General features: G+C 32.2%; 4 protein-coding genes across 6 annotated transcripts; 2 read left to right on the top strand and 2 right to left on the bottom strand.

The window, feature by feature from the left end:
• The first annotated feature begins 89 nt into the window (after positions 1-89).
• On the top strand, positions 90-5,310 carry LOC113864612 (serine/arginine-rich splicing factor RSZ22-like). 2 transcript variants are annotated; one of them, XM_027498530.1, is made up of 6 exons: positions 90-141; positions 427-546; positions 1,240-1,328; positions 2,019-2,244; positions 3,014-3,127; positions 3,598-5,310. In XM_027498530.1, exons 2-6 carry the CDS (start codon positions 458-460, stop codon positions 3,614-3,616), a joined length of 537 nt encoding a protein of 178 aa, XP_027354331.1. In that variant the 5' UTR covers positions 90-141; positions 427-457; the 3' UTR covers positions 3,617-5,310. The 2 variants fall into 2 exon arrangements, 1 of the variants encoding a protein (XP_027354331.1); XR_003504886.1 differs by lacking the exon at positions 90-141 and having other exon boundaries at positions 153-546; positions 3,598-4,124; positions 4,826-5,295.
• LOC113864610 (UDP-galactose/UDP-glucose transporter 7) lies at positions 2,571-26,459 on the bottom strand. Of its 2 annotated transcripts, XR_003504885.1 has the most exons (9): positions 26,000-26,146; positions 25,737-25,842; positions 25,371-25,616; positions 24,817-24,927; positions 24,558-24,716; positions 23,584-23,727; positions 23,140-23,361; positions 15,488-15,498; positions 2,571-2,581 (listed from the first exon to the last, which is right to left on the bottom strand). XR_003504885.1 is itself a non-coding variant. In XM_027498529.1 (8 exons), the coding sequence occupies exons 2-8, from the start codon at positions 26,038-26,040 to the stop codon at positions 23,194-23,196; spliced, it is 975 nt and encodes a 324-aa protein (XP_027354330.1). In that variant the 5' UTR covers positions 26,041-26,087; positions 26,212-26,459; the 3' UTR covers positions 22,787-23,193. The 2 variants fall into 2 exon arrangements, 1 of the variants encoding a protein (XP_027354330.1); XM_027498529.1 differs by lacking the exons at positions 2,571-2,581; positions 15,488-15,498 and adding an exon at positions 26,212-26,459 and having other exon boundaries at positions 22,787-23,361; positions 26,000-26,087.
• Positions 8,063-12,885, top strand: LOC113864608 (probable cyclic nucleotide-gated ion channel 14). Its single transcript, XM_027498527.1, is given in 7 exon segments — positions 8,063-8,091; positions 8,175-8,757; positions 9,110-9,367; positions 9,489-9,790; positions 10,862-10,973; positions 11,436-11,672; positions 11,988-12,885. Coding segments are annotated over 7 exon segments (2,256 nt in total). The 3' UTR covers positions 12,723-12,885.
• LOC113864609 (probable xyloglucan glycosyltransferase 5) lies at positions 13,589-17,473 on the bottom strand. The gene is made up of 5 exons (XM_027498528.1): positions 16,251-17,473; positions 15,419-15,727; positions 15,040-15,330; positions 14,764-14,877; positions 13,589-14,636 (listed from the first exon to the last, which is right to left on the bottom strand). The coding sequence occupies exons 1-5, from the start codon at positions 16,974-16,976 to the stop codon at positions 13,992-13,994; spliced, it is 2,085 nt and encodes a 694-aa protein (XP_027354329.1). The 5' UTR covers positions 16,977-17,473; the 3' UTR covers positions 13,589-13,991.
• Positions 26,460-27,916: the final 1,457 nt, after the last annotated feature.

Genomic DNA, 27,916 nt, shown 5'->3' with positions numbered 1-27,916 from the left:
TTAACGGGGGTTATTTTGGGCACTAAAGTATTAAATACGACAAAAAAATTTATAAGGTCGAAGGCGAAAAGATGGTCGTGTTATTGTGCTGGAGTTGTTCACAGTCTGCTAGAAAGAAAGAAACACTGAACGGGTTGCTAGGTTTCTTCTTTACCTTCTGATTTCTCTTCTATTCTCGTTCACTTTTCTTATGATTCTTCTATTCGGCTATCCTTGTTTTCATTCATTCTTTCAAAGATTTGCTTTCCTCCATTCAATTTCTAAGCGTCCTTTTTATTCCCCTAAATTCATTTTCTTCTTTTTTTTCTCCGCTGGAATTCTAGGGCTTTTCGTTTTCCTTTTCACTCCTTCAAGACAAATTAAGGCCACTTTGTATGAAAATAATGAAGTAAATTTATTTAATTTGTGTTCTTTTTTGACTGGTAGGTTCTTAATTTCTTCGCGAAAGGCTGAAAAGATGACTCGCGTGTATGTTGGTAACCTGGATTCACGAGTTACCGAGAGAGATCTTGAAGATGAGTTCCATGTTTTCGGAGTTATACGGAGGTAGGGGAAGCATTACTTCATAATTTCGTTTTTTCAAGATTTATTTGTATAAATTTAAGGAAAGAATGATAATCTTGAACAATTACTTTCTGTGTGCTAATAGTAATACTTCACATAGAATGTGTCTTTCTCTAAAAATGCCAACATTTTTGTTTCTTGTCAAGGATTGGAGTCATAAAATATGAAAAAGGCTATGTTTGGGCCTAAATGTGTTTTTTTTTTCTCCCTCTCCCTCCAGTATTGTCGTGAAAAATGAAGAAGAAAAAATAGAATTTATAATTGCTTGCTAGTGTCGCATGGGAATTTATATCTTAATTGTCTCTTTCATTACGTTAACTTTGTCTTATGGCTCTGCTCAATTTGATAGAGAAAAGTCAGAAAACTGAATGTGCTTAACAGAGATCAGCATGGAAAATTAATTTACTGATTCTCTATAATTCTGGGAGGGATGTTGATTAGCTTTCTGGGCCTGAAGTTAGCAGCTCTGGACTGCAGTGAATTAGGTCCTCAAGCAGTGTCTTATTTCTTTAATGAATTTTCGACTTGTCAACTTTTCTGTTTTCGTAACCAGTTTAAAATTTAGGGAAATTTTGAATTTAATTTGTGGATTCTTACTTTTACACTGTATTCTTTACACTTCATACTGCTTTAGAGTTAGATGATAATTTAATTCCATATATGTTATTTGTGTAGCGTATGGGTTGCAAGGAGACCTCCTGGTTATGCTTTTATTGACTTTGATGATCGCAGAGATGCACAAGATGCCATTCGTGAATTAGATGGTATGTTTAGAAGCATTTTTGAAATGTAGTAAAATGTCATTATTTGTTTACCATTTTTTTGAAGTAATTGATGTTTTTTTATTGATAATGTGTTGTTGTTTCCCCCTCTTTCCTATGAGCATGGAGATGCCCCTTTGTTCTACTTTTGCATTGTCTTATGCCAGCAGACCTGCAGTATTGGTTCTTTTGTTTGGGTTCGACAAAGTTTGCTGGTTTGTATGGTTTGACTACATTTAAAGAGAATTAAGAATTTGAATGGTGGAATGCAATGTTTTGGAGTGTTATGGCAAACTGCACATCTATGGCATAAGGCATTTGTTATAGGTTCCTATGAGCATAAATAGCATGGTATTTTAAGTGCATCTTGTCTATGTGTTTTTCAAATAACATGTGTTTCCCGTTAGAGAATTTAAATTTCTAAACTGGCTTTACATTCTGCTAATCATTGTATTTTCTGTTTTTCTCCTTGATGAAATGAACAGTAAAGATTAATCTGTTTAACAGGTTACCAAATTACCTTTTTAATACTTTTGTTTTGGAAATTATCTTCAATGTGTTAATTTTTTTGGTATATTTTATTAGATATATTTTCACATGTTCTTTCACACTACTCAATGGCAAGCCACTTGGGTTGCTTAATTTTTCCCTTTTTTTTTACTGTTTCTTTGCTTTTTCTCTTCCACGGGGCAGGTAAGAATGGTTGGAGGGTAGAGCTTTCTCACAACTCTAGAGGAGGAGGAGGAGGAGGAGGAGGAGGTGGTGGTCGTGGTCGGTCTGGTGGTGGTTCTGATTTGAAATGTTATGAGTGTGGTGAACCTGGTCATTTTGCTCGAGAGTGTCGCTTGCGTGGTGGTTCTGGAAGACGTCGGAGCCGCAGTCCACCTCGATACCGCAGGAGCCCCAGTTACGGGCGAAGGTGAATTGGCTTACTTTGATGCTGTAGGCATTTGTTTAGTCAGTTGTAAGGTTCTGAAAACAGAATGCATGATATATATTTATATCGGATTTTGTTAATCTCAGTCCTTAAGACTGACTTCAAACATCTAAAAGTGGTAATTTTTTATTAAGAAACACATTCATTGCATTAAAGTTATAAAAATAGAATAAGTATTTTTTAAATAAAATCTTACTATTGATGATTCATTGGTTTCTTAAACCTCAGTTGTTATATATTATATGATTAGGCAGTATAACTTGCTGGTTGAGTCACTTACTTTTGTAACAGTGTCACCTTTTAGGGATAGTTACACTGACTGACCTCCCCAGGTTAGTGATAATTACACCTGCACCCTGTTTGATTCTGAATTAAATTAAACCCCTTATTTATGTATTATTCTTAAGCATGAGCACCCTTTATTTTTTTTAAAATTACACATGCCTCCCTTATTTTTATATCAGAACCATTTGCATTGTACCCTTAAAAGTAATAAAGCAAGGGTCGTGTAAGGGAGGCAGGTGTAGTTCCTGTAAAAAGGGCATAACGATCTCTAACCTTTGGGGAGGTCCATGTAATTATCCCTAGTTTTTATTATGGTTTAAAATTAATTCTCCTTTATCAGATAAATCTGAAATGTAATAAAAAAATAGAAAGCATCTATGGTGATAGCAATTGTTAATTAAATGTTTAAAAGTGTTGCAATTTCTTTGATATATTTTGCTTCACCACTTTAATGAATATTAACCAGGAGTTACAGTCCGCGTAGGCGGTCCCCTAAGCGCCGCAGTTTGTCACCTCGTGGACGCAGCTATAGCAGGTCACCTCCTTACAGGGGGCGTGAGGAGTTAACATATGCAAATGGGTTAGGTTTCTTTTCTCTGCTAGAATTTATCTTCATATCACTTCATGGTTCAGTTTTATACCTTTATTTTCTTTTAAATTTTGATGGATGTGTTAGGGGTCTTCTAGTTACTGTTTCTTGTAGACGTTCATAAGATAGTTTGCTTGAGTTTTACTCAAAAAGTTATATTGCTCGTGTCTAATTTGTGTTGAAGCAAACTGTTATTAAGTTGCAAAAAGGAGCATTATACTCTAGTTAATTTCCCTCTGCACTCCTTTTGTTTTTATTTACAAAATTTTTGAGGTGCCCCCAATTTGGGGCATTTTGTGTTTATAAGCCGGCTGTACAGAAGAATGACAAATAAACCTGATGCCCAATATACTGCTTTTTTTGGTTGAAACGCTTATCTCAAATTTCATGCCTTGAGTTTTTAATTTGCAATTTGTAGTTACTATATATTTGGCTGACATATGATGTTTGAAAATGTGCAGAAACGGCATAAGAGATTGACAGTGAAGCAGAAATTGATTTGCAAGAGTTGGTAGCTGTGATTATTAAGAGGGATAATGAAATTTTGTTAATCTAGTGTGCATCAACTGCAGTACGCATCTGTTTTATTGGACAATGCCCTGAGCTTCTACTCTAGGATTGCTTTAGTTACTTGATTTCATGGCTTGTGTTCGATTATCTATGCAGAATTCTTGTAGTTTCGTGACAGGTAATAGTCTTTTTAAGGTAGTTACTATTAGTTTGCCAAAAGAGTTCCAAATCTTGCTAAAATATATCCTTTTCTTCTGTGTTGAGGTGTCTTCTGGTACTGCTTCCTTGGTTTTATGCTTCTGCATTTGCTGGGTTATCTTCCCTGGCTGCCCTTATTTTTGAATGGTTGTTAGTTCCAGCCGGCTACACGCTTCTGTTTCATTGAGTCTCGCCCCTTGTGATGTGCACACCTCAAACTCTAATGGCATATATTTTTATTAACTTAAAAGGGGTTGACTGCATCAAATACTTCTGGCAGGTAACTTATATCTGTTCTACAGAAGTTGGGCTTATGGGTTTTTCCTATGCATGTGAAGTAAAAATATAGATCATCGTAATGAAAAGTTAAAGTGATTTTAATGGGTAAGTAAAAGCTGATGCTTTTTTTTTTTTAACAGCCATATGACCCTCTCCCCTTCTTACATCAATTAAAAAAATATAAAGAAATCGTCGTCTCATGTCTATTCAACACATATTTCCTAATACTAGATCATGAATTTTATATTTTTAACAAGAAAACCCATTTCTAGTCGTTGAAATTGCAACTGTTGATTACTTTTAATCCTTGACTTTTCAAAATTTTCATTTTAGTTTCTATACAAAGTTAGAGACTAAAGTAACTCATGTATATACGATCTCAAGGACTTTAATGAGGATTTATATTATTTAACTAAACACCTATTTCATGAGAAATAGCAGCAAGGTTGATTATGCTTTTAAATTTAGGACAGAACTTGAGTGCTGTCTTACTGTTCATCAATTAAAATAATGATTTTATCCCACTAATATACGATAAAATAAGAATTTTAAAAGTGGTACTTAAATTTTAATTGGTAAACAATATTTAAATTTTGTATTTAAATTTAACATCAATTTGTTTGATTTGACATTGGAATTTAGTTCCCTGCATCCCGAATTTAAATACTTACGGTTACCTGACTTCTTTGATTATTTGGTTAGCTAGCACTGCCAGAGTTATGTGATTATTTTTGCTTGAAGAGTTCGTCCGGTGAAGAGGAGATATAGTTGCACGCTTGGTTTATTGTTAGAAGTGTATTCAGCAACTGGTTTTGGTTCTTTAAGCTGAATGACACGACCTAACAAAAATGATGGTTAACTTGGTTTTTATTTAGTTGTTTACATTGGATACTGTTGACTAGGAAGGTGCTCTGCGTTAAGAAAAAGCTCGATGTGGCTGACTTATGGCAAAAGTCTGTGCCTTTGTGGACCTATTAACAGTTCTTTTGTCTCGTTTCATTTTTTCTGTCGTTATATTTCCAAGTAAGCGATTACTTACTCCCATGTTTTTCAATAATTATGGAAAAAGAAATGAGTGGATGAGATGAATGTTAGCAGAAAAAAAAGAGATGACATGTAATATTGCAATTAGGTAGTGACAGCTTCCGCTAATCACTCTTCATTTGATGCAGCTACCTTTATTTCTGCCCGCATTTGATGCAGCTATGAGCATCTTCTTTGCTGTTTAAAAAGTTCTTTAAATTATATTTTATTGGATTTTATATAGATTATACAATAATATTTTTTATTAATTTCAATCACTTTTAACTTTTATTATGATTTTTTTATTTTTTATTTAAAAATGATATTAAGAGTTCTCTCTTTTTTTTAAAAAAAAGAAGCAATAGTTGCTTAAAGAAGAAACAGTTTTTTTTTTAAATTTAAAATGACAATTCATTAATTATCAATTATGAAATAAAATAAACAACTATTTCTTATATAAAAAATTAAGTTAAGCAATTTTTACTGGAGATGTTCTCATAGAAGTATCTCTGTGGAAATTCCTTCTATCAGTGTACATAAGAATAAGTTTAAGTAACATTGAATATAAATTTAGTATAATTTTGTTAATTATTAATTTAATTGTTGAATTTAATTTTTATGAACTAAATTAGGTTAGTAAAATTTTCAAAATCTTCAAAGATCTGAATTTGGATTTGATCATGTTTGATCATATTTGAAAAGATTAACCTCTCGCTCTAGACAAATTAAAAAGAAATTGCTATTTAATGTTTTTCAAGTTTCAAAATGTAGTCTGAAAAATCATCAAAGCAGAGTTTTCAAAAAAATAAAAAATGCCTTCAACCCTTTTTAAAAGCTTATCAAACCTGTATGTAATTTTTTGAACAAGTGCTTTTTTGTTCGGCAAAAGACAAAGGTAACTTTTTTCTAAAATAAGAAGGCTTAACCAAATGCACGATGATAAAGTATAACGAAATTTTAAATTGAAAATGTATCTAGTTTAACTCTAAATATCGAAAACTAAAGAAACCAGATTATTTTCAAGTGTAAAAGAATATTTTTGAATTTTTAATCTGAAATATATAATAATTTTAATTCATGAAACTATATTTTAAAATAAATATATTCTTGCATTTGTACTAATACAGACTATAGCTTTCAAAAAAATCTTAATAGATCAACATTACTGATTAATTGGTACAATGCGTGTCAGCTCCCATTAATGCGTGGTACGATGTCTACATTCTTTTTGTCACATCTAAGCATTTCACCACTATCATCAACCACAAAGTCATACAAATGCCCTTTTATAGTTGAGGATAACACGCATTAATATAATTTCACTCGACATCTTTAAGGCAAAAAAGAGGGAGACAACACTAGTTTGATTGAAAGAAAGGGAATTCCACTATAATATATATATATGTGTGTATACATTATTAAAATATAATTGATTAAGTTAAATAAAAAATGTCTTTTTCTTTAATATGACCATATTATATATGTTACTCAATAACATGAAAAAATTAAAATACGAAATAATGAGTTCAGCCCTGTTACTTAGAGATAAAAGATAATAGATGAATGTGAATTAATAGTGCAACATTATCATCTATATTTTTTTACCTATACTTGTTTAGTTGTCATGATTTCTGTTTCCCAATAAGAAGTGATTGACGCTTTTTCTAATGGAAGAAAATTCAAGAATTTGGTGCACCATTATATGAAATAGGATAATGCTAAGGGTCACAATAGTAGTTATACTTAACTTGATCTACTAAAGAAGGACTATCACAAATAAACAAATCAAAGACTTGACCCTCTACTCGTACTAATCGAATCAACACGTTGGCTTCTCCTTTGTTTCTCTATGTAGGGAGCATTCGGAAAAGTTTCAGCAGTTTTCTTTTTTTTTAATTTCACTAAATTTAACGGAAAAGTTTACCAAACAAACTCGTTTTTACCCTATTAAGTTCTCTAACTTGGCAATTATTTGCGAAACTTTTTCATTAACCTTGGCAGGTTTATATTATATTTGTGTTGATTAGTTTCTTGCACGTCTAGCTAGCACGTTGGTGACATTGGTGCCGTTGATTGAGGTTTAGCAAAAGCCCAGTGGGAAAGATTCCATTACGATATCATTAAGATTCCGGACCCTCTCAACCATATTTGATTATTTTACTCCATTTGTCTGATATCGTTTTTAAACAAGGAAGATAATTTGTAAGTTTAAGAGCGTTTCCTATATACGTCTAAACCTGATGAGTAAAATTATGTTGGTTGCATTATAATTACTTCAATCTTTAAGACTATCTTTGGATGGATGTGCAAAATGAAAGGGGTTAAAGAGTACTGCATAAGTATAACTTGGAATCAATTTAGACAAATAGAAAAGTCTCTTTAAAACAAAGTTAGTATAAAAAATGAATATAATTTTTTTCTTAAATTAAAACTTAAACGTTCGTACTTTATGAATTAGCATTAGCTATGGTGAATTAGACTTAAGCAAAATTTAAGAGTGTTTTTGTCTTTACTACAACTATATGTATAAAGTTTGTATTGGTTCCCACGTTCTTGACCTGATTTTCTCTGTGCATTATAATATAGCTGACTCTCTTAGCTGTGTAAGTGGAAAGCCGTTTTGGTGGTTACGGTTACTCTTTCGATGGCAAGTCAAACCCATGTTTCCCAAATCCAAAAGTGCATCTTTGAGCGTTATCAAAGCTCATCACTCCCTCCCATTACCCAACTTTTTATCAAAAGCTTGTTTTGGTTGCACTAGAAGTAAAAGACACGTTTGATTGATCCGAGAAGTAATGTTCAAAGGAAACAGGAGAGGCAATAGAGTTTGCTTTTCTTCATTGTGATGTTGCAACTTGCAATGCACTCCTCATTAGTACTATCTGTGTCATCATTTGACAATAGTTCATCATAAGAATGGAGCTAAAAAATGCGAAGCTAGTAAGGTAAAGACTGTATCATAGTCTTCTTTTTTCTCTCTTCATTAGAACTTTGTTCAGATTTGATTAGTGGTTTTGAAAACTCACAGGTTCTCCAATGATGGAAAAGAGAATCTTGTACCTCCTTGGGAAAAGATAGAAGCTCACAAACATCATGAAAAGCCATTCCCTGTGTACAAGATTCAGACAACACTGAATCCGGAAGGAAAGATGAGTAGTTATAAGAACAGAATGAGTATAAGAATTCCCTCTATTGGAAAGTTTAAGGTTTTCCCAGAAAATCATGAGCCATGGAAGAAGAGAATTCTTGATCCTGGCGGTGATATCATTCTGGAGTGGAACCGGGCTTTCTTGTTTTCTTGTATACTAGCACTGTTTGTTGATCCACTGTTTTTCTACATGCCCTCAGTGGCAAATGATGGGAATTCATCATGTATGGCTACTGATTTGAATTTAGGAATTGTTGTGACATGTTTCCGAACATGTGCTGATGTTTTCTATCTGTTGAACATGGCCATAAAGTTTAGGACGGCCTATGTGTCACCAAGTTCAAGGATTTTTGGAAGGGGTGAGCTTGTTATGGATCCTAAGCTGATTGCAAGGAGGTATTTGAGATCAGAGTTCTTCCTAGATCTTGTAGCTACACTACCTCTTCCCCAGGTATCACAAATGGTTTAATTGAGTTTTTTTCTTCTTCTTTTGTATATATTTAATGTATTGGAAATTGAAGACCACAAATATCATGTTTGTCATTGACAACTTCATAGTGGTATAGAAAGTGGAAGCTTTGATAGTTATAGTCTAATCTAACCTCAGATGATTAGACCATATATAATATGAGTAAATTTAATAAAGGAATGGATTTAGTTTTTCTTCCTCCTTTTCTGTTCAAGGTTGGAATGGAATCCTAATGTTATATTTATAATATCAAGTAATTGCAGTGATGATGGTAAAAAGTTTTATGCTCTTGTTTTTTGTTTTCTGTCTTTATATTTTGTCCCTGGAAGTTTGGCAATGTCTGAAGGTGATGTTAAATGACATTAATTGTTGTCTTTTCTTTTTGTGACAGATTGTGATTTGGTTTATTATGCCAGCAATTAGAAGCTCCCATGCTGATCATACCAACAATGCTCTTGTACTTATTGTTCTGCTTCAATATGTTCCCAGATTGTATTTGATTTTCCCATTAAGTTCTCAGATTATTAAAGCCACAGGTGTAGTTACAAAGACAGCATGGGCTGGAGCAGCTTACAATCTTTTACTTTATATGTTAGCTAGTCATGTATGTTAACTTTTCTTCACTATCAATCTACCTTTCATAATTCATAGTTAATTAGTTATTATCTCTCAGCATTTCAGATATTTCTTGCTTTATTTAGTTTAGTAAAGTGCTCTTGTTGTAGGTCTTGGGGGCATCATGGTACTTGTTGTCAATTGAAAGGCATGCTACTTGTTGGAAATCTGAATGCAGAAATGAAAGCCTTCCAATAAAATGTGTTCTTAAGTACTTGGATTGCAGTACTTTAGACAATGATGATCGCATGAAGTGGGTAAATACTACTTCTGTGTTTGGTAGCTGCAACCCAGAAAATAACATCAGTTTCGACTATGGAATTTTTGGAAATGCAGTGGAAAATAATGTTGTCTCCTCTGCCTTTATAGAGAAGTATCTCTATTGTCTGTGGTGGGGCTTGCAGAACTTGAGGTTTGATTCTATTGCTATTTTCCAAAGTCTACTACTCTCGCTGAAAGAGTTTAAAATACAAAAATATGTACTAGAATTTTGAGTCTAGGTCCAATCTAAAAGTGTGGAATAGAGAGCTTAAATTTGAGTGACCTTTTATTTAAAATTCTTTGACAATTCAGATTCCTGAACCTATCGTTTATATACCATTTAATTTAATTTGTTTCTTATTCTTGAGATTTTAAAGAATATTAGATAAAGAGCCTTACAATAAGTAGGAAACCACAATATAATTACAAAATCTTAAAATTATGGATACATGCGTCTATCTTTTTATAAACTTCTAATTTATTCATATCTCATTTCATGTGAGACTCAATTCACAATTGATTCCAATACTTCTCTTTAAATGTTAACTTATCTATTCATATCAACTTTCTCTAAAGCGGAAGTTCTTTTTTTTTTTTTTTTTTATCAAAAGTATCCATAGTTTACACCACATGAGCTGTCGTTCACTTAACGGCACTTTTTGGACTGCTTCACACCCTCCACACGTGCCACCAGTGACACTGTTCTTTTTCACAGTTCACTTTTACATTGATCATGGGTTCACACAGTCGACTCTCTTGGTCATGGCTCATCTACTCGTCTGAGTCATACCGTCGACTCTCATGGTCGCGGCTCATCTACTCATCTGAGTTGGTCACTTAGATCGACCCAGCTCTGATGCCACTGTTGGATTTTTTAAAAAATATTAACCACAATGCAACTCCAAAATCTTAAGACTATGAGTACATGAATCCATTTTTTTATAAACTCTTAACTTACTCATATATTATATAGAACTCAATTCACACTTATTCCAATACTTATCTATCAACATGAGACAATGAGACAATTTTATGTAGCATGACTATGGAAGATGATGTTTTCCTCTTCACTTCATCCCATATTGTTTTTACTTACATTAGAAGCAAAAGCTTTGGTTCTTCAGTCTGCCTACTCGATTATCTTACTTTAGAGATAGAATATTTGACATGAACTTCAGCTGAACATCACATTTGATTAATCTTTTTCTTTCTGTATTTTCAGCTCCTATGGCCAAGGTTTAACCACAAGCACATTCGTTTGGGAAACTGCATTTGCAATACTCATTGCTATTCTGGGTCTGGTTTTGTTTGCCCACTTAATTGGTAACATGCAGGTAATTAGGATTTTCAAATCCTCGAATCTCTAGTTTCAAAAATGCTATTTGAAATTGCAAATTATGTTGCTTTTACGTTTCTTTAATTGCTCTAACTTGCAATTGTAAATTATCTCAGACTAAAGATTGTCACAAAATTAGTCTCACAATTTTATTTTTTTTATCAATTAATCCTTCAAAATTTGTCACAACTTTATTCCTTTACGGGAATCTATATGTTTCATATCTTAAAATTTTCGAAAAATTAATGCGATGATAAATTAAAATTTTGAAAAATTAATTCAGTAGTAAAATCCATAAAATAATATGACATGAGTCCAAAAATTTGAGGGAATTAATTAGAGAAGATTTTGAAGAATATCAAATTTAAGGTTTTCTCTTGAATTGTTATACGTGTATAATAATATCTTATGTATATAATTTTAGTGGAACACTTAAGAATGGTAAAATAAATGCATGCAGACGTACTTGCAATCGATTACTGTGAGGCTTGAAGAGTGGAGGCTGAAGAGACGTGACACTGAAGAGTGGATGAGACATCGACAACTTCCACAAAATCTGAGAGAGCGTGTCAGAAGATTTGTTCAGTATAAGTGGCTTGCAACGCGTGGTGTTGATGAAGAAACCATCCTACGTGCCCTTCCCACAGACCTTCGTAGAGACATCCAACGTCACCTTTGCTTAGACCTTGTTCGACGTGTAAGTTCCACACAACAAATATTTCTATACTTTAAATATTTGCATGTTTGAAAAGGCAGTAAAATTAAATTTATTTAAACTTTTTATAAATTTTATTTTTTAATAGAATTATTGTTATTATTTTGTATGATATACTATGTGTCTCATTGTATCGTATTAATAATCGTATTATAATACCAAGTGAGGTGATATATTTAAATGAATGTTAGTATGAATTAATGTATCAAACTATGGAATTTTGAGCATGAAATCAACTTGAAGAAATGATTCATAGTTTTCTCCATGCATGCAATTGCTTTTGTGCACCAACTACAGGTACCCTTTTTCTCACAAATGGATGATCAGCTACTTGATGCAATATGTGAGCGATTGGTATCATCTTTGAGTACTCACGGAACATACATAGTAAGAGAAGGAGACCCGGTTACAGAAATGCTTTTTATAATAAGAGGGAGACTTGAAAGCTCAACCACAAATGGAGGCAGAACTGGTTTCTTCAACTCCATTACCTTGAGTCCTGGTGATTTCTGTGGAGAAGAGTTGCTTGCTTGGGCACTGCTTCCAAAATCTACTCTCAATTTGCCTTCTTCTACAAGAACAGTTAAAGCCCTTGTGGAAGTTGAAGCCTTTGCACTAAGAGCAGAAGATCTTAAATTTGTGGCCAATCAGTTTAGACGGCTACACAGCAAGAAGTTACAACACACTTTCCGTTTCTACTCTTACCATTGGAGGACATGGGCTGCATGCTTCATTCAGGCTGCATGGCGCAGGTATAAGAAGAGAATGTTGGCAAAGAGTCTTAGTTTGAGGGAATCTCAGTCCTTCAATTATGATGAACAAGTGAGGGATCAAATGGAACATGAGGAAGAAGAGCACAGTGCAGTGGCTTCAAACACTGCACAAGTGAAACAGAACCTTGGTGTCACTTTATTGGCTTCAAGATTTGCTGCTAACACAAGGAGAGGGGTTCAGAAGATCAAGGATGTAGAGATGCCCAAGTTGCAAAAGCCTGAAGAGCCAGACTTTTCAGTAGAGCCTGACGATGATTGATTCACCACTGCAATGTTAAGTAGCTGATAGAGCTACCATGTCAAGGGCAAAGGTCTAAAGTTCCATTACCATCTTCAAGTGTTAAAAGCATTGTTCTATTCCTCATAGGCCTATAATATGCATGCATTATTTTTTGTTTGTTGATGGAGAAGCTTTCAGGTTGTCTCTTAACCTGAACATTTTTTTCACATACCACTTGTACATTATACGCTTGTATACGATCCTACTTGTTCCTTTGTTTGTCACATAGTCTGAGTTTTTTCTTATTTTTATGTTTTTTTTTTCTTGTAATATATAAATATACAATTTCTTTTGGCGGCACTTTGAAGAGTTACTGAGATAGCTTAAAACGATATCCTAAACCTTTTTATGTTATATTGTGATTAAAGTGCTTCCACAGTTGTAATTGGTTGGTAAAACTATTGTACAACTGTAACTGCAAAAATTATTTTATATTATCATTCTGTTATTTTTTTGGCTTTATATAGGGTGTTCAAAATGATGACCGACATATCCATGCAAAGAAATGGGCCAATCCCATATCAGCGGGTGGTAAGCTGTGCCATCAATAGATTCAGTACCACAAAGCATATTGGGTCAGTGATGTCAATCTCACGGAATAGAAATAAGTTCTAAGAACATGAATCTTTTAGAGGGGTCACATCAGAAAATGAACGAGCCACTAGATCTTGTCTCTGTTATTTGTCTACCGACAACATTTTATTTACCTAACCATAGCTCATGCATAGGTAAATTGACTAAGTAAAAAAAGAATAAAAGAGAGAAAGAGAATTGGGGGTATAAAAATTTATTTAAATTAGATAACAATGAATATACAGAAAGATTTCAAGTTTTACAAGCCCCATTTAAGGCACCTATGATCCAAGAGATATCAAGCAAGATGCTTCCCACTCAGACATTTGGAATCACAACTCCAAATACAACCCAAGAACACAATGAAGAAAACTGAATATTTTATACACTTACTAATAACAAAAAACAAGAATTCAATACCTGTAGGAGTACAATGACCAGTGTCCTATATAATACTTGGGATGAATCGTGTGAATGCAAAATGGATAGAGTTGAATGACAGAGAAAGGCTGTTTTGGTACTTGCACTCAATTATGTGTTTGATAGACCTGTGATAAGAATTTATAAGGAAAATTATAGACTAGACTTCACTTCATTGCTCATTTTGTAGTTGGACTGCAACTTAGCTTGATAAATCAGTTGAAGGTATCTGTTTTTTGCTGTTTTAAATGAAAACTAGCTCATCTGTTCTCCAATCAAATCAAGCCCCACAAGGAGGAAGGTCACCCCTTGGAAAAGCAGAAAGTAAAAGTGAACTCCTTGTGCAGTTAACAGACTCCTCACAGAAGCTGTGAGAAGGAGGAATGCCAAAGTCAACTCTTTCTTATATATCTTATTGGTTTTCTTAACAGCTACTGAAGCTGCTTCTTTGTGTTCCTTTAATTGGTGTGACTCAATAAGTTCACTGTCAGAAGCTCCTCTATGCATCTTTTGTTGTTCTATTGACTCGGTTTCCCTTTCAGCAGCAGACAGTAAATCAGACTCTGATGACCTGCCAGCTTTCTTTGTGACAACCCATTCATAAGAGCTTCCCAATTGGAAGAGACCAGATACCATTGCATTGAATTTGGTGACAGACATGGTATTTTCAAAAAGGAGGTAGGGAACAATGAAAGGAAAAGATTTTGGGGCAGGAAGAATGTTAAGGAATGACATAAATACAGGCACATAGCAGATCACCCATAGAGGAAGTTCAGCCTCTGGGACAAACATGGTTAAAGGAAGAATTATGCAAAATAGAGTGAAGGAGTAAAAGGGAAGGATCAGCTTTCTTAACAGAAAAAATAGAAGTATTAAGTTTGCTTTCTTCCATGCAGATACCTGCAGTTATAGAGAATTTTAAGGCCTTTTAGGCGGTGCATAATATAAGTCATTCTTGCAAGTTATCAGAATATGCTTTTCTTCATCACTACTACAATCATTACTTCAAACCGAGTACCAGATATACCTTAGATCTCACAATTGCCGGAAGACACAACCTGAAAAGTTGCATGGGACCTGAATGCCAACGGTGTTGCTGCTTCCTATAAGCTTCATATGACTCAGGCACTTCACAAAGTACCTGAAAATTTACAATTTTTTAAGAAACTCAGCAAAATACTCCAGGGATCTGAGGTGAACACAGAAGTCCAAATTCATAAAGGTGCATAACTAGTCATGACATATTGCCTGAGTCGTGCATATATAAGAACAGTATGGGGAAAAAACTGTCATTTATGATCACCTTGACATCATTTAGAAAGATAAATTTCCAACCATTGAGATGAGCTCGGACTGCAATGTCCATATCTTCTACAGTTGTCCTCTCCAACCAGCCCCCAGATTCTTCTAAGGCTTTGATTCTCCAAACACCAGCAGTTCCATTGAAACCAAAGAAATTTAGAAACACCCCATTGACCTGCTGTTCTACCTCAAAATGGAAGCATAGATTAATGTTTTGGAGACGAGTCAACAAATTCTCATCCTTGTTCACAAAAGACCATCTAGCTTGGACCAAACCTAGTTCAGGATTGTCCTGTAATAAAAAGGCATTTACAGGTATTAAAACATGTTAAAAACATTTTCCAATGATCTTACTGAATATGTCTCACTCTTCACTTAACCTTGAAATGTGGCACGGTTTGCTTGAGAAAATCAGGATTTGGTTGAAAGTCAGCATCAAATATTGCAACAAACTCATAGTCTTTCACATAGTCACAGCTCATTGCAGATTTAAGGTTTCCAGCTTTATATCCAGTCCTCACTAAGCGGTGCCTATAGATTATATTGATACCCTTTTGGCTCCACTTAAAGACCTCTGCCTTAATCAACCATTGTATGCTCTCATCATTAGAATCATCAAGCACTTGAATCAGTAAACGATCTCTAGGCCAATCAATTTGGCAGACTGCAGAAATAGACTGCTCATACACCTGGATAAAATCAGTGCATGCAAAGTAAAAAAGTTACATGCTTATCCAGTGGACTTTAAATATTGTCTATACTATACAACATCATGAGGAAACTGCTCCCTTCTTTATTACTAAGGTGGTGTCTATTATAGAAACTGAAAACAATGCTATAAATACTTGATGTTAATTCAGGCTTTTACATTTATGCTTCTGATTCTATAAGCTTAAAATTACAATGTCTCAACTCTCAATTTTCAATCTAGATGGAACAACATGCCTGGATGCGGGGTACAAATTTAATTCCCTCCTGTTTTCCAATTTTTTGTATGCATTCTTCTCATTCTTTAAGCATTGCAAAAAAGGTAATCCAAACCTTCTAAGTTCTATCTTATAATATTTACAAAGTCTATTCCTGACTAAACAAAAAACACGTTAAAATTAACGTATTGAAATTTGCTGCTAGCTTAAATGCCAGATACAAACAACTTGAGTAAACAAAAGTGGTAATGGAATTCAGAAGTTTGGTGTCATTCATATTTCATACCTCCTTCTCGTTGCACATTGGAATTTGAACCAAAACCATGGGATAATTGCATGCAGATCCTTCAACATCATCAATCTTGAAGGGATCCCCATCAATCCTTGGCTTAACCTTCCTATATTTTATCCAAAAGCACCCGAAACAAAGAAGCATCCGATCCACAGATTGGATAAGAAACAAAACAACACAAAACTTGGAAAGCGCTTGTATAGGTGGAGCAATATACTCAGCACGAAATGTTAACCAAGCAACATAAGCCAAGTGGAGCAATCCCTCCAAATCAGAAGTACGAGGAATGTGCAAAGTGGGGTTACTAAAATGCCAACCTTGCAAGTAAGCAACAACCTCAAAAGCCAGAACCGTCAAGGAAGTTACTAGGAACACTCTAATGACTCTAAACAACAACTTGCCTTTATCCAACTTGTCACTCTCACTCTCCACAGTCACATCTTGTCTATGAATCAATCTCTTCTTAATGGCACCAAGCAAAGACCAAAGCACAGTGGCAATCCAAGTGACACACCCAACAGCACGATGAGCTCTGAGAAGCAAAACCCATGTCACTTGCTTAGCATTCTTGCCACGGCTCTTCTCTATTGGCTTGAATGCAGCATCAGCACCATTGATCTCCAGAACAGAGAAAGTTGGGTTCTCCATTTTCACCACCACTGGTGTTCCTCTTTGTGCATCCTTGGTCCACCAATTGGAAAAATCCAACCTTGGAGCCATTTCCACTATGCTGAATTGTACACAGATTCACACTTAGAGTTCACACACACAACAAACACAACTATATTATGGGTATATCTATATTAATATATAGATATAAAAAGAACAAGGACTCAAGACACCAACTTCATCAATCTTTTCTAATACACATCGTTGAAAAAAGAGTAAAGAGTAAAGAGGAAAGAGGAAAGACTCAGATCTAGAAAGTGATGTAAAACACAAGCCCAGATTCGTGGTTGTTGCTATTGGATGGAACCCTCTTGAAGGCTAAGCATTTAACAAAATGCAGCACATAAAAGCTAAGAACGTGAATTGAGTGAGGGTCTTTTGTACTTTGAAGGAACTCTACAAAGCACCTAACATGGGAAAGCCACATTATGAGGGAAGGTATCTGCAGCTGTAAGACTCAGACGCTAACTCCCAAGTGACTTTTCCTCAGTAAATCAAATCAACTTTTGACTCCCAACAACAACAACATAATTACAGCGTGTTTAACTCATAGAATCCACCAAGTTTATCAAAATTAACAAATCTTGACTAGGAAATACACCTGAAGGAAACAACGTTGAAATGATTGACTTGACTGATAGATGTGATTAACGTTTTTTTTTTTCTATTAGTTAGATCATATTATAATTTTAACATTAATATTTAAAAAATTAACAACTTTATTTTTTCAGTTTAAAGGAATTTTCCCATGCTTTTTAAGATATCCACGTTGATACATAACAAAAGAAACAATCATGGGTTGACCCAATTGCTACAAGGAAAATTGAAGATTCCAATAACAATGTGATTTATGAGCTTAGTTATCAGTATAACAATTTTTGTTTGAAATATTTAAATGATAAAATATCAATAATAATGATAATGTGGATAACCAAGGTGGGGATGGGACGCGTGCAAAAGGATAAAAAGGTAACGGTGACTATTAAAAAGACCATCGTCCCAAAGCGGACCCCAAAAATGACACAAGTCCTCAACAAAGTTTAGAGCTTAATCATTGCTTCCAAAAGATGCCCAATTGACTACATTTGGATGATTAATCATTAGAGACCAGTAGGGGTTAATATCATAATATGCATTTAGTTATTTCAAGTAAAGTCGCCATAAAAACTAAAAGAAAAAGAGAAAGAAAAACACCAATTAGGATACCGATTCAGATTTTAAAAGTAAAAATATTAATATAATTTTTAATTATAACCATTTATAATTGATAAATTTTATTAAAAATACTTATTACATTAGAAATACAAAAATTTAATAAATATTATTTTTAAATGTTTAGATTCATTTCTGAAGATTGATATTAATAAATTATCTATTAAAACATATTATTAATACGTTGAATTTAATTTTTAATAAGTTTTTAAACCGGTAAACTGGAGAAAGAAAAAATAAATTAGGAAGGTGTTCCACAATTGGAACGTGCCCATGTTACCCAAAAATGTTGGATAACCATTGTACAAGTTTCTAATTAACTGACATGCATTGTGTTATTTGTGAAACAGATAAATTGTGAAAGAACACAAGAGTACAGCTTTTCCTGCTGGATCTGAATTCTAAGAGGATATGTAGTTGTCACCAGAGGAACATAATTAATTAATGCAAGCCAACCAGTGTAATAAAGTGCCACCAGTATCAGATAAGCAAACAACTCCAGGTATTTATTGCACTAGTCTTTTGCACCACCATGAGGGAAGTAATTATAGAGATGCTATGTTGATAAAATTTTACTACAGCAGTGATCAATTAAAGATTTTTTTATAAAATAATAACCTAAATTATTATGTATAAAATTTATTAAATAAATTATGAATCTGAATGCACCTAGCTAAGATCAAGTGACCCGTTTGTTCTATTTTATTTATTTATCTTTTTTTCTAGTTGTTTATCATGGCATTTTGTCGTATCTTAATTACAATTTATTGAGGTGACCATGGATCCCTTTATATCAACTATTATTAGTGGTTGAAATCAATAACCTGAGAATGGCAGTATGTATATCATGTATGGTTTACCCTAAAGTTTAATCCAAGAGTATATAGATGAATATTGCAATCTTGGAAGTTGGAAGGTTGGGTAGGTAATGGCATTTGAAGATATTTTATTTTAAGAATATGCATGTGGAAGATTGACGTTTGTTTTTATCCATTAGCATTTAAGGGCATTTTTTTAATAAAAAAATTAGTATTATATATATATATATATATATATATATATATATAAATTAATGTCAAATTTGATGAACAATAAGCCAAATTAATGTTGATATTTTTTTAATATCAAATTGATCTCATTTTGTTTGGAATTAAACAGTGTTAACTTTTCTCAATAAAATCAAATTGATGTTACATATATATTTATTCTTTAGGGTAGAAATGGATGATTATTTAAAGTTTGGTCTGAATTCTTTTGGTTTGGTTAGAGTTGTGATTAAGAAGAAAAAAAAAACATGAAAGAAAAGAGGGGTATTTGATTTTGTCTAGTTGCTTGAATTTAGTAAAAGAGAGCAAAAAAGTTGCATGATGTCTCTTGTAACATAGTTAGGAGTGATGTCATCAATAATTGTGTGGATCTGTCTTCCATGCATGTGAGGGTGATACTACATAAAATTGTGTATAGCTGGGTTTGATCTCAGTATAGACCATGTCTGTGAGTGTGCCACTGTACTCCGATTAAATTATCCACATTTTTTCCATATTAAATATTATTTTAATTTTTTATTTTAAAAAATATTTATTAATTTTAAATATTAAAAATATTGGTTTTTAATAATGCTCTTATTATTAAGATAATTTTTACTTATTAATTATTACAATAAATATAAAATTAATTATCACTTAATTATTGTAATCAACCCAGGATCTTTATTAAATATTATAACATTTTTTTATATTATTAGTGAAATAAAATTAGGTGTTAATGAGCGGATGAAGAGGCATTAAGAGAATGAAAGATAACACTCTTGCATGGTTAAGAACGATAATCTAATAGTAATTGCTAAGCAATAATTAATAACAATCTATTTTGTAACCTTAACGATGAATAAAATATCCAATATTTCTTATCTGATCAACACTTGCTAGTACAAGTTACAGAATTATCTCTCTTTTTTTTCAAATTAAATTTTATGAATGAAAAAATAAAAAAAATAGAAGAAATTTACTTTCTTAAATATATTCATTAATTTAAATCAAATTAGTAAAAATTCTTATCTTCAGGTAAGAGAAAAATCTGTAAGATGATTTTTTATGTAAAATTATTCTCTTTGGCTAAAAGAAAAGGGAAAAGAAAATATTCCATGATACCCATCTTCATAGCCCTGGTTAAAGGCCATATCTGTTTGGCCAAATCAATACTCTGGCTCTAGCTTCACCAATGGTTAATGGGGATTTTCTTATTAATTAATGAGATCGATAGGAACTTTTACCAAAAGTAATTGTGTTGATTGTAAGATTTAAATTTGTACTTTTCTTTGCTGGAAGGAATAATCATTAATTTTTGTCTCCGCAGAATATTCATTAATTTAAGGATTTGAAATTACTTGCATAATTAATATCGTCTCTTCAATAATCATAATAGTAGTAGTAGATAGTTGAAAAATAACATTCTCGTGTAATTTTTTTATTTATTTTTTTACTTTTTCATTTGTTAACATTTTTATTGATGTGTTATTTTTTTTCACTGCGACGATGAAGAAGGGAACATAGAAAAGATACAAGAGATTTACATCCTTATTTAAGATAGAATTTAACCTTTTAAGTAAAAAGTTATGTAAAAAATTAAATAAAAGAGCCTATACCATTGAAGATATGACTTAAAATATCTCATAAAATTAATTCAATTTAAACTCAACAGTAAATTTCACATTATTCTGCCCTTTTTTTGTGTCTAAAATTCATATAAAAGATCATTTGGATTTTGGAGAATGAAAAGGTCCATTTTATTAATTACAAGAATATAAATAAAAAACAGAAATATTAGAAACATATCACATAGCCAGCTTTGGTTATCAAGAGAACCGCAGACAGTACACGAGGTAGAGGGCATAGATGCCACAGCAAAACCTTAATTACATGTATTCATTGATCACTACATTGTTCTTAATCCTTTGCATTCTCTGCTTTGCCAGTGCCCTGTGCCAGAGATCATGGCCTCATGGGCATCACGGGTTGTGTCCCTGTCCCTTTACATACCCTTAACTGTATTTTCAAAATAAAAATTATATGAAGTATGACCTACTTCAAGGCTATTAACAGAGGTGTCAATGACATTGGACTGTACACAACTTGCTGGGTTTGGCCCCAAGCCATATGATCCATGTCTCACATCATTGCAATCTATATGTTGGGAGTGTAGTGGTGCATGCTAATGCAAGATGCCACCTTTGATTCCTATATATGTAAAGTACTTGTCAATTACTACCCCTATTATTTTTTTTCATGTTAATTGCTATTTTTTATTTTTATCTTTTTGTTCATATAAAAAATTTAAGTATAATAATAAAATATTTACACTAATTGAATAACTCAAGTCAAAGAAAGACCGACTAATAAAGGATATGTTAGAAAGTTTTTCAAACAATTTTAACAAAATGATTGAATTCTTAGTCTATGTTTTTTTACAAATAAATAGAATCGAGACATTATATTTCAATTTTCAGTTTCATAAAATTGAAAAATATTTAAAAAAATGAATTACTTATTCTTATCTTGACATGGCATAATTTTAATAACTAGATTTTCTTTCTTTCTTTCTTTCTTCTTTTTTTTTTTTTGTTAACTTTCTCAATAAAAATCTTTCATATACACAAAGCTACTCTTTCAATAAAAAAATTTGAATACAAACTCAAACACCTTGTTTCAAAAAAGAATGAACATATCTTTTGAACAAACACAATTTATTTGGTTTACGTGAATGTATCTACAAAAACTAAACCTATATATGAATATTTAACAGTGAGTGTTAAAAAACGAGAAATAGTGAAATAAAATAAATTTATTATTTTATTATTTTAATTTTACAACTACTGATATTATTATCATTACTACTGCTGATATTAATAATAATAATGATAAAGGAGGAGGAACTCAGGACCACAATGAAAGTACGACGAACGAAAAAAAATCAAGTACAGTAGTAAAATCGAGCATAGTAAAACTCATTCACATTTATTATTACCTAATGATACTAAGTGCCCTATGCTTGGCTGGCATTGAAAAATGTTGTCAACCTTAACAAAATTATAACAACTATTTTTTTAAATATATTATTTTTATTGTACTATCAACTCAATAGCTTATTTTTATTTAAATATGTTGATTTTTTTATTGACATTCTTGTTCCAAAAAAAATATTTTATTTGTCGCAAAAGAAATCTTAAGAAAGAATTATGGAGTCACACTTTCTTATCATAACCAGGATAACAACAAAAAGTTACAAATATGTCGAGAGTACCAGGGTATTTAGGGTTGTAATAGAATAATTTTTAATTAATTATACATCATTATCAAGCCCAATCTCACCCTCTGAACTTGATTTAGTTATTTATCATTCTAATACATGAGTTTAATAGATAATTTTGTATAATGTTATGTTCACAGCAAACAATTGAAAAAATCATCATATTGTGTTAACTGTTCTAACATAAATAATTTCTATAACTTAATGGGATTAATTTTTAGGTGTTAATTGGGAACCCTTGGTACATGCTAAAAAGAACACACCTTTTTCAAAGGGTGCCAAAGTTGCACATAATGATATCAAATGTTCGATCTTCCACCAAGTCAATTACTCCTTCTGTAACCAGGTGCACGGACTTCAATGTCACAGGGCGTAATTAAATGTAATAGAATAAGCATTTAAAAGTCATTACAAACCAAAACACAAATGCAAGGCCAGAACTATGCCTTGCTGTTTGTAACACACTATACCACAGCACTTTCAACAATTCTGAATTTCTATGTTCAGAAAACACAGCATAAAATAAAGAGTAGAGACCACCTACAATATTACCGTACAGTTTAGAATAATAAAATTACAATTATTTTACTCAACTCTGAATATCGTGTCAGTATTACTACCTCTGAGGCTCAGACTATGTGAGCCTGTAATTACTGTAGGGGGCAAAACAAAAATTTACAATCACAGTAAATCAAACTAAAGAAATAATTCTGTAACTGTTAGTTTTCACTGTAACTCTTCAACGCCTCTTCTATCTACGATGAGCCGCCTCCGCATCTGTTACTGGCTTCACCGTCTTATTTTTTTTCTGCTGATATTTAGCGTATGAGTACCACACCCCACCAGCAGTATTGATAACCAATCCAGTCACATTCAAAGCTTGGACTTGAACACCACCCAGTAAGACAAAACCAAGGGTCTGAAGAAGCAACAAAAAAGGGATTTGATGTTTGCAGTTAAAACTAGATGCAAATGAATACAAAGAACAAACATTTAATCAATTAAAATAAAAGGTAAAGATGTGCAAGTAATCTACAATTCTACATGTATCATGATTTCCTGCCAGGACAACTATTCCAAATTCAAATATTAATTCTGTGACAAAATTTCTATGTTAAACACAGGATCACTCCTAGCTTACCGTGGAACCAACACCCTTGAGAACGCCAACAATAGTTGTAGTTAAAGCTGAATTAACGATTGTACACAAGAACATGGTGAAGTTGAGAACGATGCCCATCACCAACGAAAGAATAAGGATCACCAAAAATGAAAAAGAATAACTCTGCCAGGGAAAAAAAATTATGTTAGATATTAGCTTCTGCATCAATGTAACACTAAGTAATATCTGACCTAGCAATGCAATATCGTCAAACACATGGCAAATTTTTAGCATTTCCAAAATCCGTGCAAGCTATAGCTTCAGCTGTCAGCCATCACAACTGAGTTTCTATAATCTTTTATTTATTATCAGAAAATTATCATTAGTATATACATTCTGCTAGCACTTTAATTTAGAAGAACAGAAGAATTGAATCTACTTTAATTTAGAAGAACAAAAGAATTGAATCTACTATGTTAATTTAATTTATAATTGCAAAGCATCCAGCATATTATAAAAGGACGAGTGTTTCATGAATGTGAAACATCCCCATCTTATCATGCCAAAATAAAAAGTTGATGCCGTCAGATGCATTCCAACAATCTCAAATTATCCCTAAATTTCCTAATTAAAGACTGTTTTGTGAGAAAAAAAACCAGCTAGATTCTGATTAATATTTTACAACAGACAGATAAGTAGAAAATTAGCACAAAACTTCTCAGCGGATCTAATTAGTTAGAGGATGAGAAGACTAGTTCTGAATCTTCTGATATAGTTCTTGAATTGTCCAACAACTCAGAAAAACAATCATTAGAAAATGAATGAGTACTGAACATATTTGCTGTAGGGAATTGCCTCAGTACTAGTACGGAGGCTTATAGCAGTTCCTTTTGAAATCATTGTATTTATAGCTAATATAAAAAGACAAAGGATTTAAAATGTCTTAAAATTCAATCAATGGTAGCTTAATCGTGAATTAATTCCAATACCAAGAAACAGGTAAAGATTCTGACCTTTGCAAATAATACTGATAAAGAATATGGGAATTCCCCAGTGGCTATGATGAGAAACATCAAAAATGGAAGAGATAAAAAACTGTTATAGAACATAATTTCCACAGATGAAAGTCCGTCCTCAGCTCCAGATTTTTCCACCAGCACAAGGTACATGGTCTGCATAAAGTAGCAAGCAGCAATATGAGCAAACCATGCATAATTGCAGTGTCCATTACCCCACTATAAGATTAAGAACAATGAAATGTCAGCATATCACCTGGAAAAAGACAGAAACGAAGGCCATGCTGTACCCAAAAAGGTCAAAGGAAAAATCTCCAAGGGCAGCAATGAGAACTCCAGCAGCAGTCAATAACACTGAAAGAGTCACCTGAAATTTGAAAAAAAAAAATAATTCTCAGCACAAGAGTGGAAAAGAATAAAATGCTACCAATCATTATAATAGATGCCCAAAGCCAATTAAATGACTCAAACAAAAGGCAACAACTTTAGCAATAGTCTAATTATGCTTCCCCACGCCCATGTATAAGAAAATGAACACAATATTTTGATACTGTTTATTATTGTATAAGGTACCTTCTCCAATTCTAGAATCCATCTGCAATTAATCTTTCCACAAGATCAAAGTTTTTTACACAGCATCCCCTTCTTTAAAAACCACAAATTATAATTTAATTGATCTTTGTGCACCGTAGTTCAACAAATAACTTTCACAGTTTCTCACACATAAACTACCTTGATAAAGTGACAGAATAAATAAAAATTTGACTTAACAATATATTAACCGAATAAGAAAACTATAACAACTAGTACCTGAGTTGTAGGTCTCCCTTTTCCAGAGAAACACCCAGCAATAAGTACAGCAAGAGGCGTAAGCCTTTTAATTGCAATATACATTGGGATATTGACTCCTTTCAAACTTGCCAAGGCAAAAGCAACATTGGCATTATAGAAAATTGAAACAGGAAGCAGTTGCTTCGCCGTCGTCATATCCACTCCTCTCGCTTTTGTGTATCCCATTGTTCTACCAAAGTGTATAAGCAAGGTGGTAGCGAGTTGCTAAGAAACACAGAAACTGTTATTAACATTCACATCCATAAAAAAAGATAATAACTAATAACAAATCAGTAGAATAAGTATAATCGAGGTTCTGTGTTTGTTTGCTTTCATTAGCAATACCTGCAAAGTGAGGAGAGTCATTGAGTGTGCATACTGCATAAGAACAGCCTTATTGATAAAAACCATGGCCATTGAGGCAATTCCATACGACACAGCTGCGAACAAACTGTGCGAAAACGAAACCATGGTTATAAGTAGCCACGATTCGAACACTCACGATTTCTAATAGTAACATCAAGGTATTGAATGTGAAACAATAAATAGTATTTTCAGATTCGGATTCAGTGAAAAGCAAGTAAAGTAAGCGAGAAAGATATAAGCACCTCGAAAAGGAACTGGTATCTGCATCGGCACGGATCTCCATGAGTAATCAACGGCGAAAACGAGATCCAATCAAGTTAAGACCTAAATCTGAAAAATTAAATAAAGTCATGCACTATGAATCAAACAGACGAAACAATAATAAAATATGGAATGGAATGTAAAAAGAAGTGAATGAAAAAATAAAAGAGGAAACCAAGGGCGTTTGCATTACCTGTTAATAAAACATGTCTGTGTAGGAGAAAGATCAAGAGAAGGAAGTGATGAAAAAAGAGAGTAAAATAAAAAGAACGAAAAGGGACAAAAAAGAAAGAGTGAAACAGCTGGCGTGTTATCGGCATGAATTTGAATAGTTTGCTTCGGTGGTTCCCCAAAATCGGAGCAAAATGGAAACCATCGCATCACAGTGCCACCTTCTCCATTCTCCATTTTTTATTTGCCGCCTTTCCCTATCACTCCTCCAACCCAAATTCAATTATAGTTTTTTTATTTTCGGCATGAATGTTCTTTTATTTTCTAAATTTATTGTACAAATATAATTTCTCATGAAATATAAAAATTATAGTTTTTCTTTTTACAATACCTTACTAATAACAGTCACAGTGCAAACTTAAAAGTTTTAAAAAAATTATAACAATTAAAAACAAAGAAATGAAATTCCAATAATAAAATATTATCAGTAAATTACTCTTATGTCATGATAAATAAACTAAAATATTACTTAAAAAAACCACAGTAAAAAAAGTTATTCTAACAATCTAACATCTTAACATACACGGTTTTATATCTACCAACAGCAGTTTCTCTTAACTATTTTTTGAAATAATGATAATGTTTTCTCTCTCTCTCTTGTTACATGTCGCTTTAACGATTTTAGTTTACCTTAAAACACGATTTAATTTATATTTTAATTTTTTCAATAATATGCATATTGATATTTTATCTATAAATTTTCTCTCTCTCTTCCTTATTTTAAACTACTATTTTTATACAAAATAGAGTTAACTTTATCTTTATATTTCTTTAATTTTAAATACTTATATTTAATTTTTAGAAAATTTTAACTTTTTAAATTAAATTTCACACCCTCGAAAATGTAACATACTTTTTACTTATAAAAATTTACATAATAATAATAATAATTAATGTTTTGTTAGATAAAATTTATAGTTTTCTTTTATAAGTATATATAGATTAACAATATGTTTTTATTAGTTATTAGATGATTCTTTAGTAAATAATTTAATTTAAAAATAAAAATAAATAAACAATTAAAATTAAAGAGAACAAAATCACACATAAATGAAAGTATAGTAATAACTAAAAGTAAAACTAAGCCTATCAAATTAGTCTTTCAAGATTAAAAAGGTGGTCACATTTTACACATCAAATTGTATATTTATTCTTGTTTTTTATTAAACAGTTTTATATAATTAAATTTTTTATCCACAAAACCTGTTATTTTTCATACATTCTTTACCATTTTTATTAAACAATTTCATTATAATCTAGTTTTTTTTTATATATTCAGAAAACATTATAATATTTTTATTTCTACAGATAGTTAATACCTTGTAATATTATTCATAAATTAAAATGTTTAAAATAATGTTACCTTACTCATACAAAATTTCTTTCAATAAAACATACTTATGATTTAAATAAATAATAATAATGATTTATGAAAGATAAATATGTATTTATTATAATAATAAATTTTCATATTAAAATACATTATTATTTGAATGACAAGAATATAAATTATTTATCTATTATCTATTATATATAAAAAGAAGGTTTTTTTTTTTCGAAACCAATATTAACACATAACAATACCACTGTCTATTATATATTATAAAAGTTGAAAAATATCATTAAAAAAAGTAAGAAATATGCATAAAAGAATACCTGGTTATTTA

Source organism: Abrus precatorius, unplaced genomic scaffold (assembly GCF_003935025.1).
Source record: "Abrus precatorius isolate BTA unplaced genomic scaffold, Abrus_2018 Scaffold4, whole genome shotgun sequence".
In the NCBI taxonomy this organism is placed as follows: domain Eukaryota; kingdom Viridiplantae; phylum Streptophyta; class Magnoliopsida; order Fabales; family Fabaceae; genus Abrus; species Abrus precatorius.
This window is presented reverse-complemented; position numbering and strand designations above follow the sequence as displayed.

What these genes read in the sequence shown, in the direction of transcription:
- LOC113864612 (XM_027498530.1), top strand. Translation starts at nt 458, where the DNA reads ATGACTCGCGTGTATGTTGGTAACCTGGATTCACGAGTTACCGAGAGA. An exon ending in TGCCATTCGTGAATTAGATG is followed by an intron (nt 1,329 to 2,018) that starts GTATGTTTAGAA and finishes TCCACGGGGCAG; the next exon opens with GTAAGAATGGTTGGAGGGTA. An exon ending in AGCCCCAGTTACGGGCGAAG is followed by an intron (nt 2,245 to 3,013) that starts GTGAATTGGCTT and finishes AATATTAACCAG; the next exon opens with GAGTTACAGTCCGCGTAGGC.
- LOC113864609 (XM_027498528.1), bottom strand. Translation starts at nt 16,976, where the DNA reads ATGGCTCCAAGGTTGGATTTTTCCAATTGGTGGACCAAGGATGCACAA. An exon ending in CAATGTGCAACGAGAAGGAG is followed by an intron (nt 15,728 to 16,250) that starts GTATGAAATATG and finishes GATTTTATCCAG; the next exon opens with GTGTATGAGCAGTCTATTTC. An exon ending in AAACCGTGCCACATTTCAAG is followed by an intron (nt 15,331 to 15,418) that starts GTTAAGTGAAGA and finishes TTTTTATTACAG; the next exon opens with GACAATCCTGAACTAGGTTT.
- LOC113864610 (XM_027498529.1), bottom strand. Translation starts at nt 26,040, where the DNA reads ATGGAGATCCGTGCCGATGCAGATACCAGTTCCTTTTCGAG. An exon ending in AAGGGAGACCTACAACTCAG is followed by an intron (nt 24,928 to 25,370) that starts GTACTAGTTGTT and finishes TTCAAATTTCAG; the next exon opens with GTGACTCTTTCAGTGTTATT. An exon ending in TCAAGGGTGTTGGTTCCACG is followed by an intron (nt 23,362 to 23,583) that starts GTAAGCTAGGAG and finishes TTGCTTCTTCAG; the next exon opens with ACCCTTGGTTTTGTCTTACT.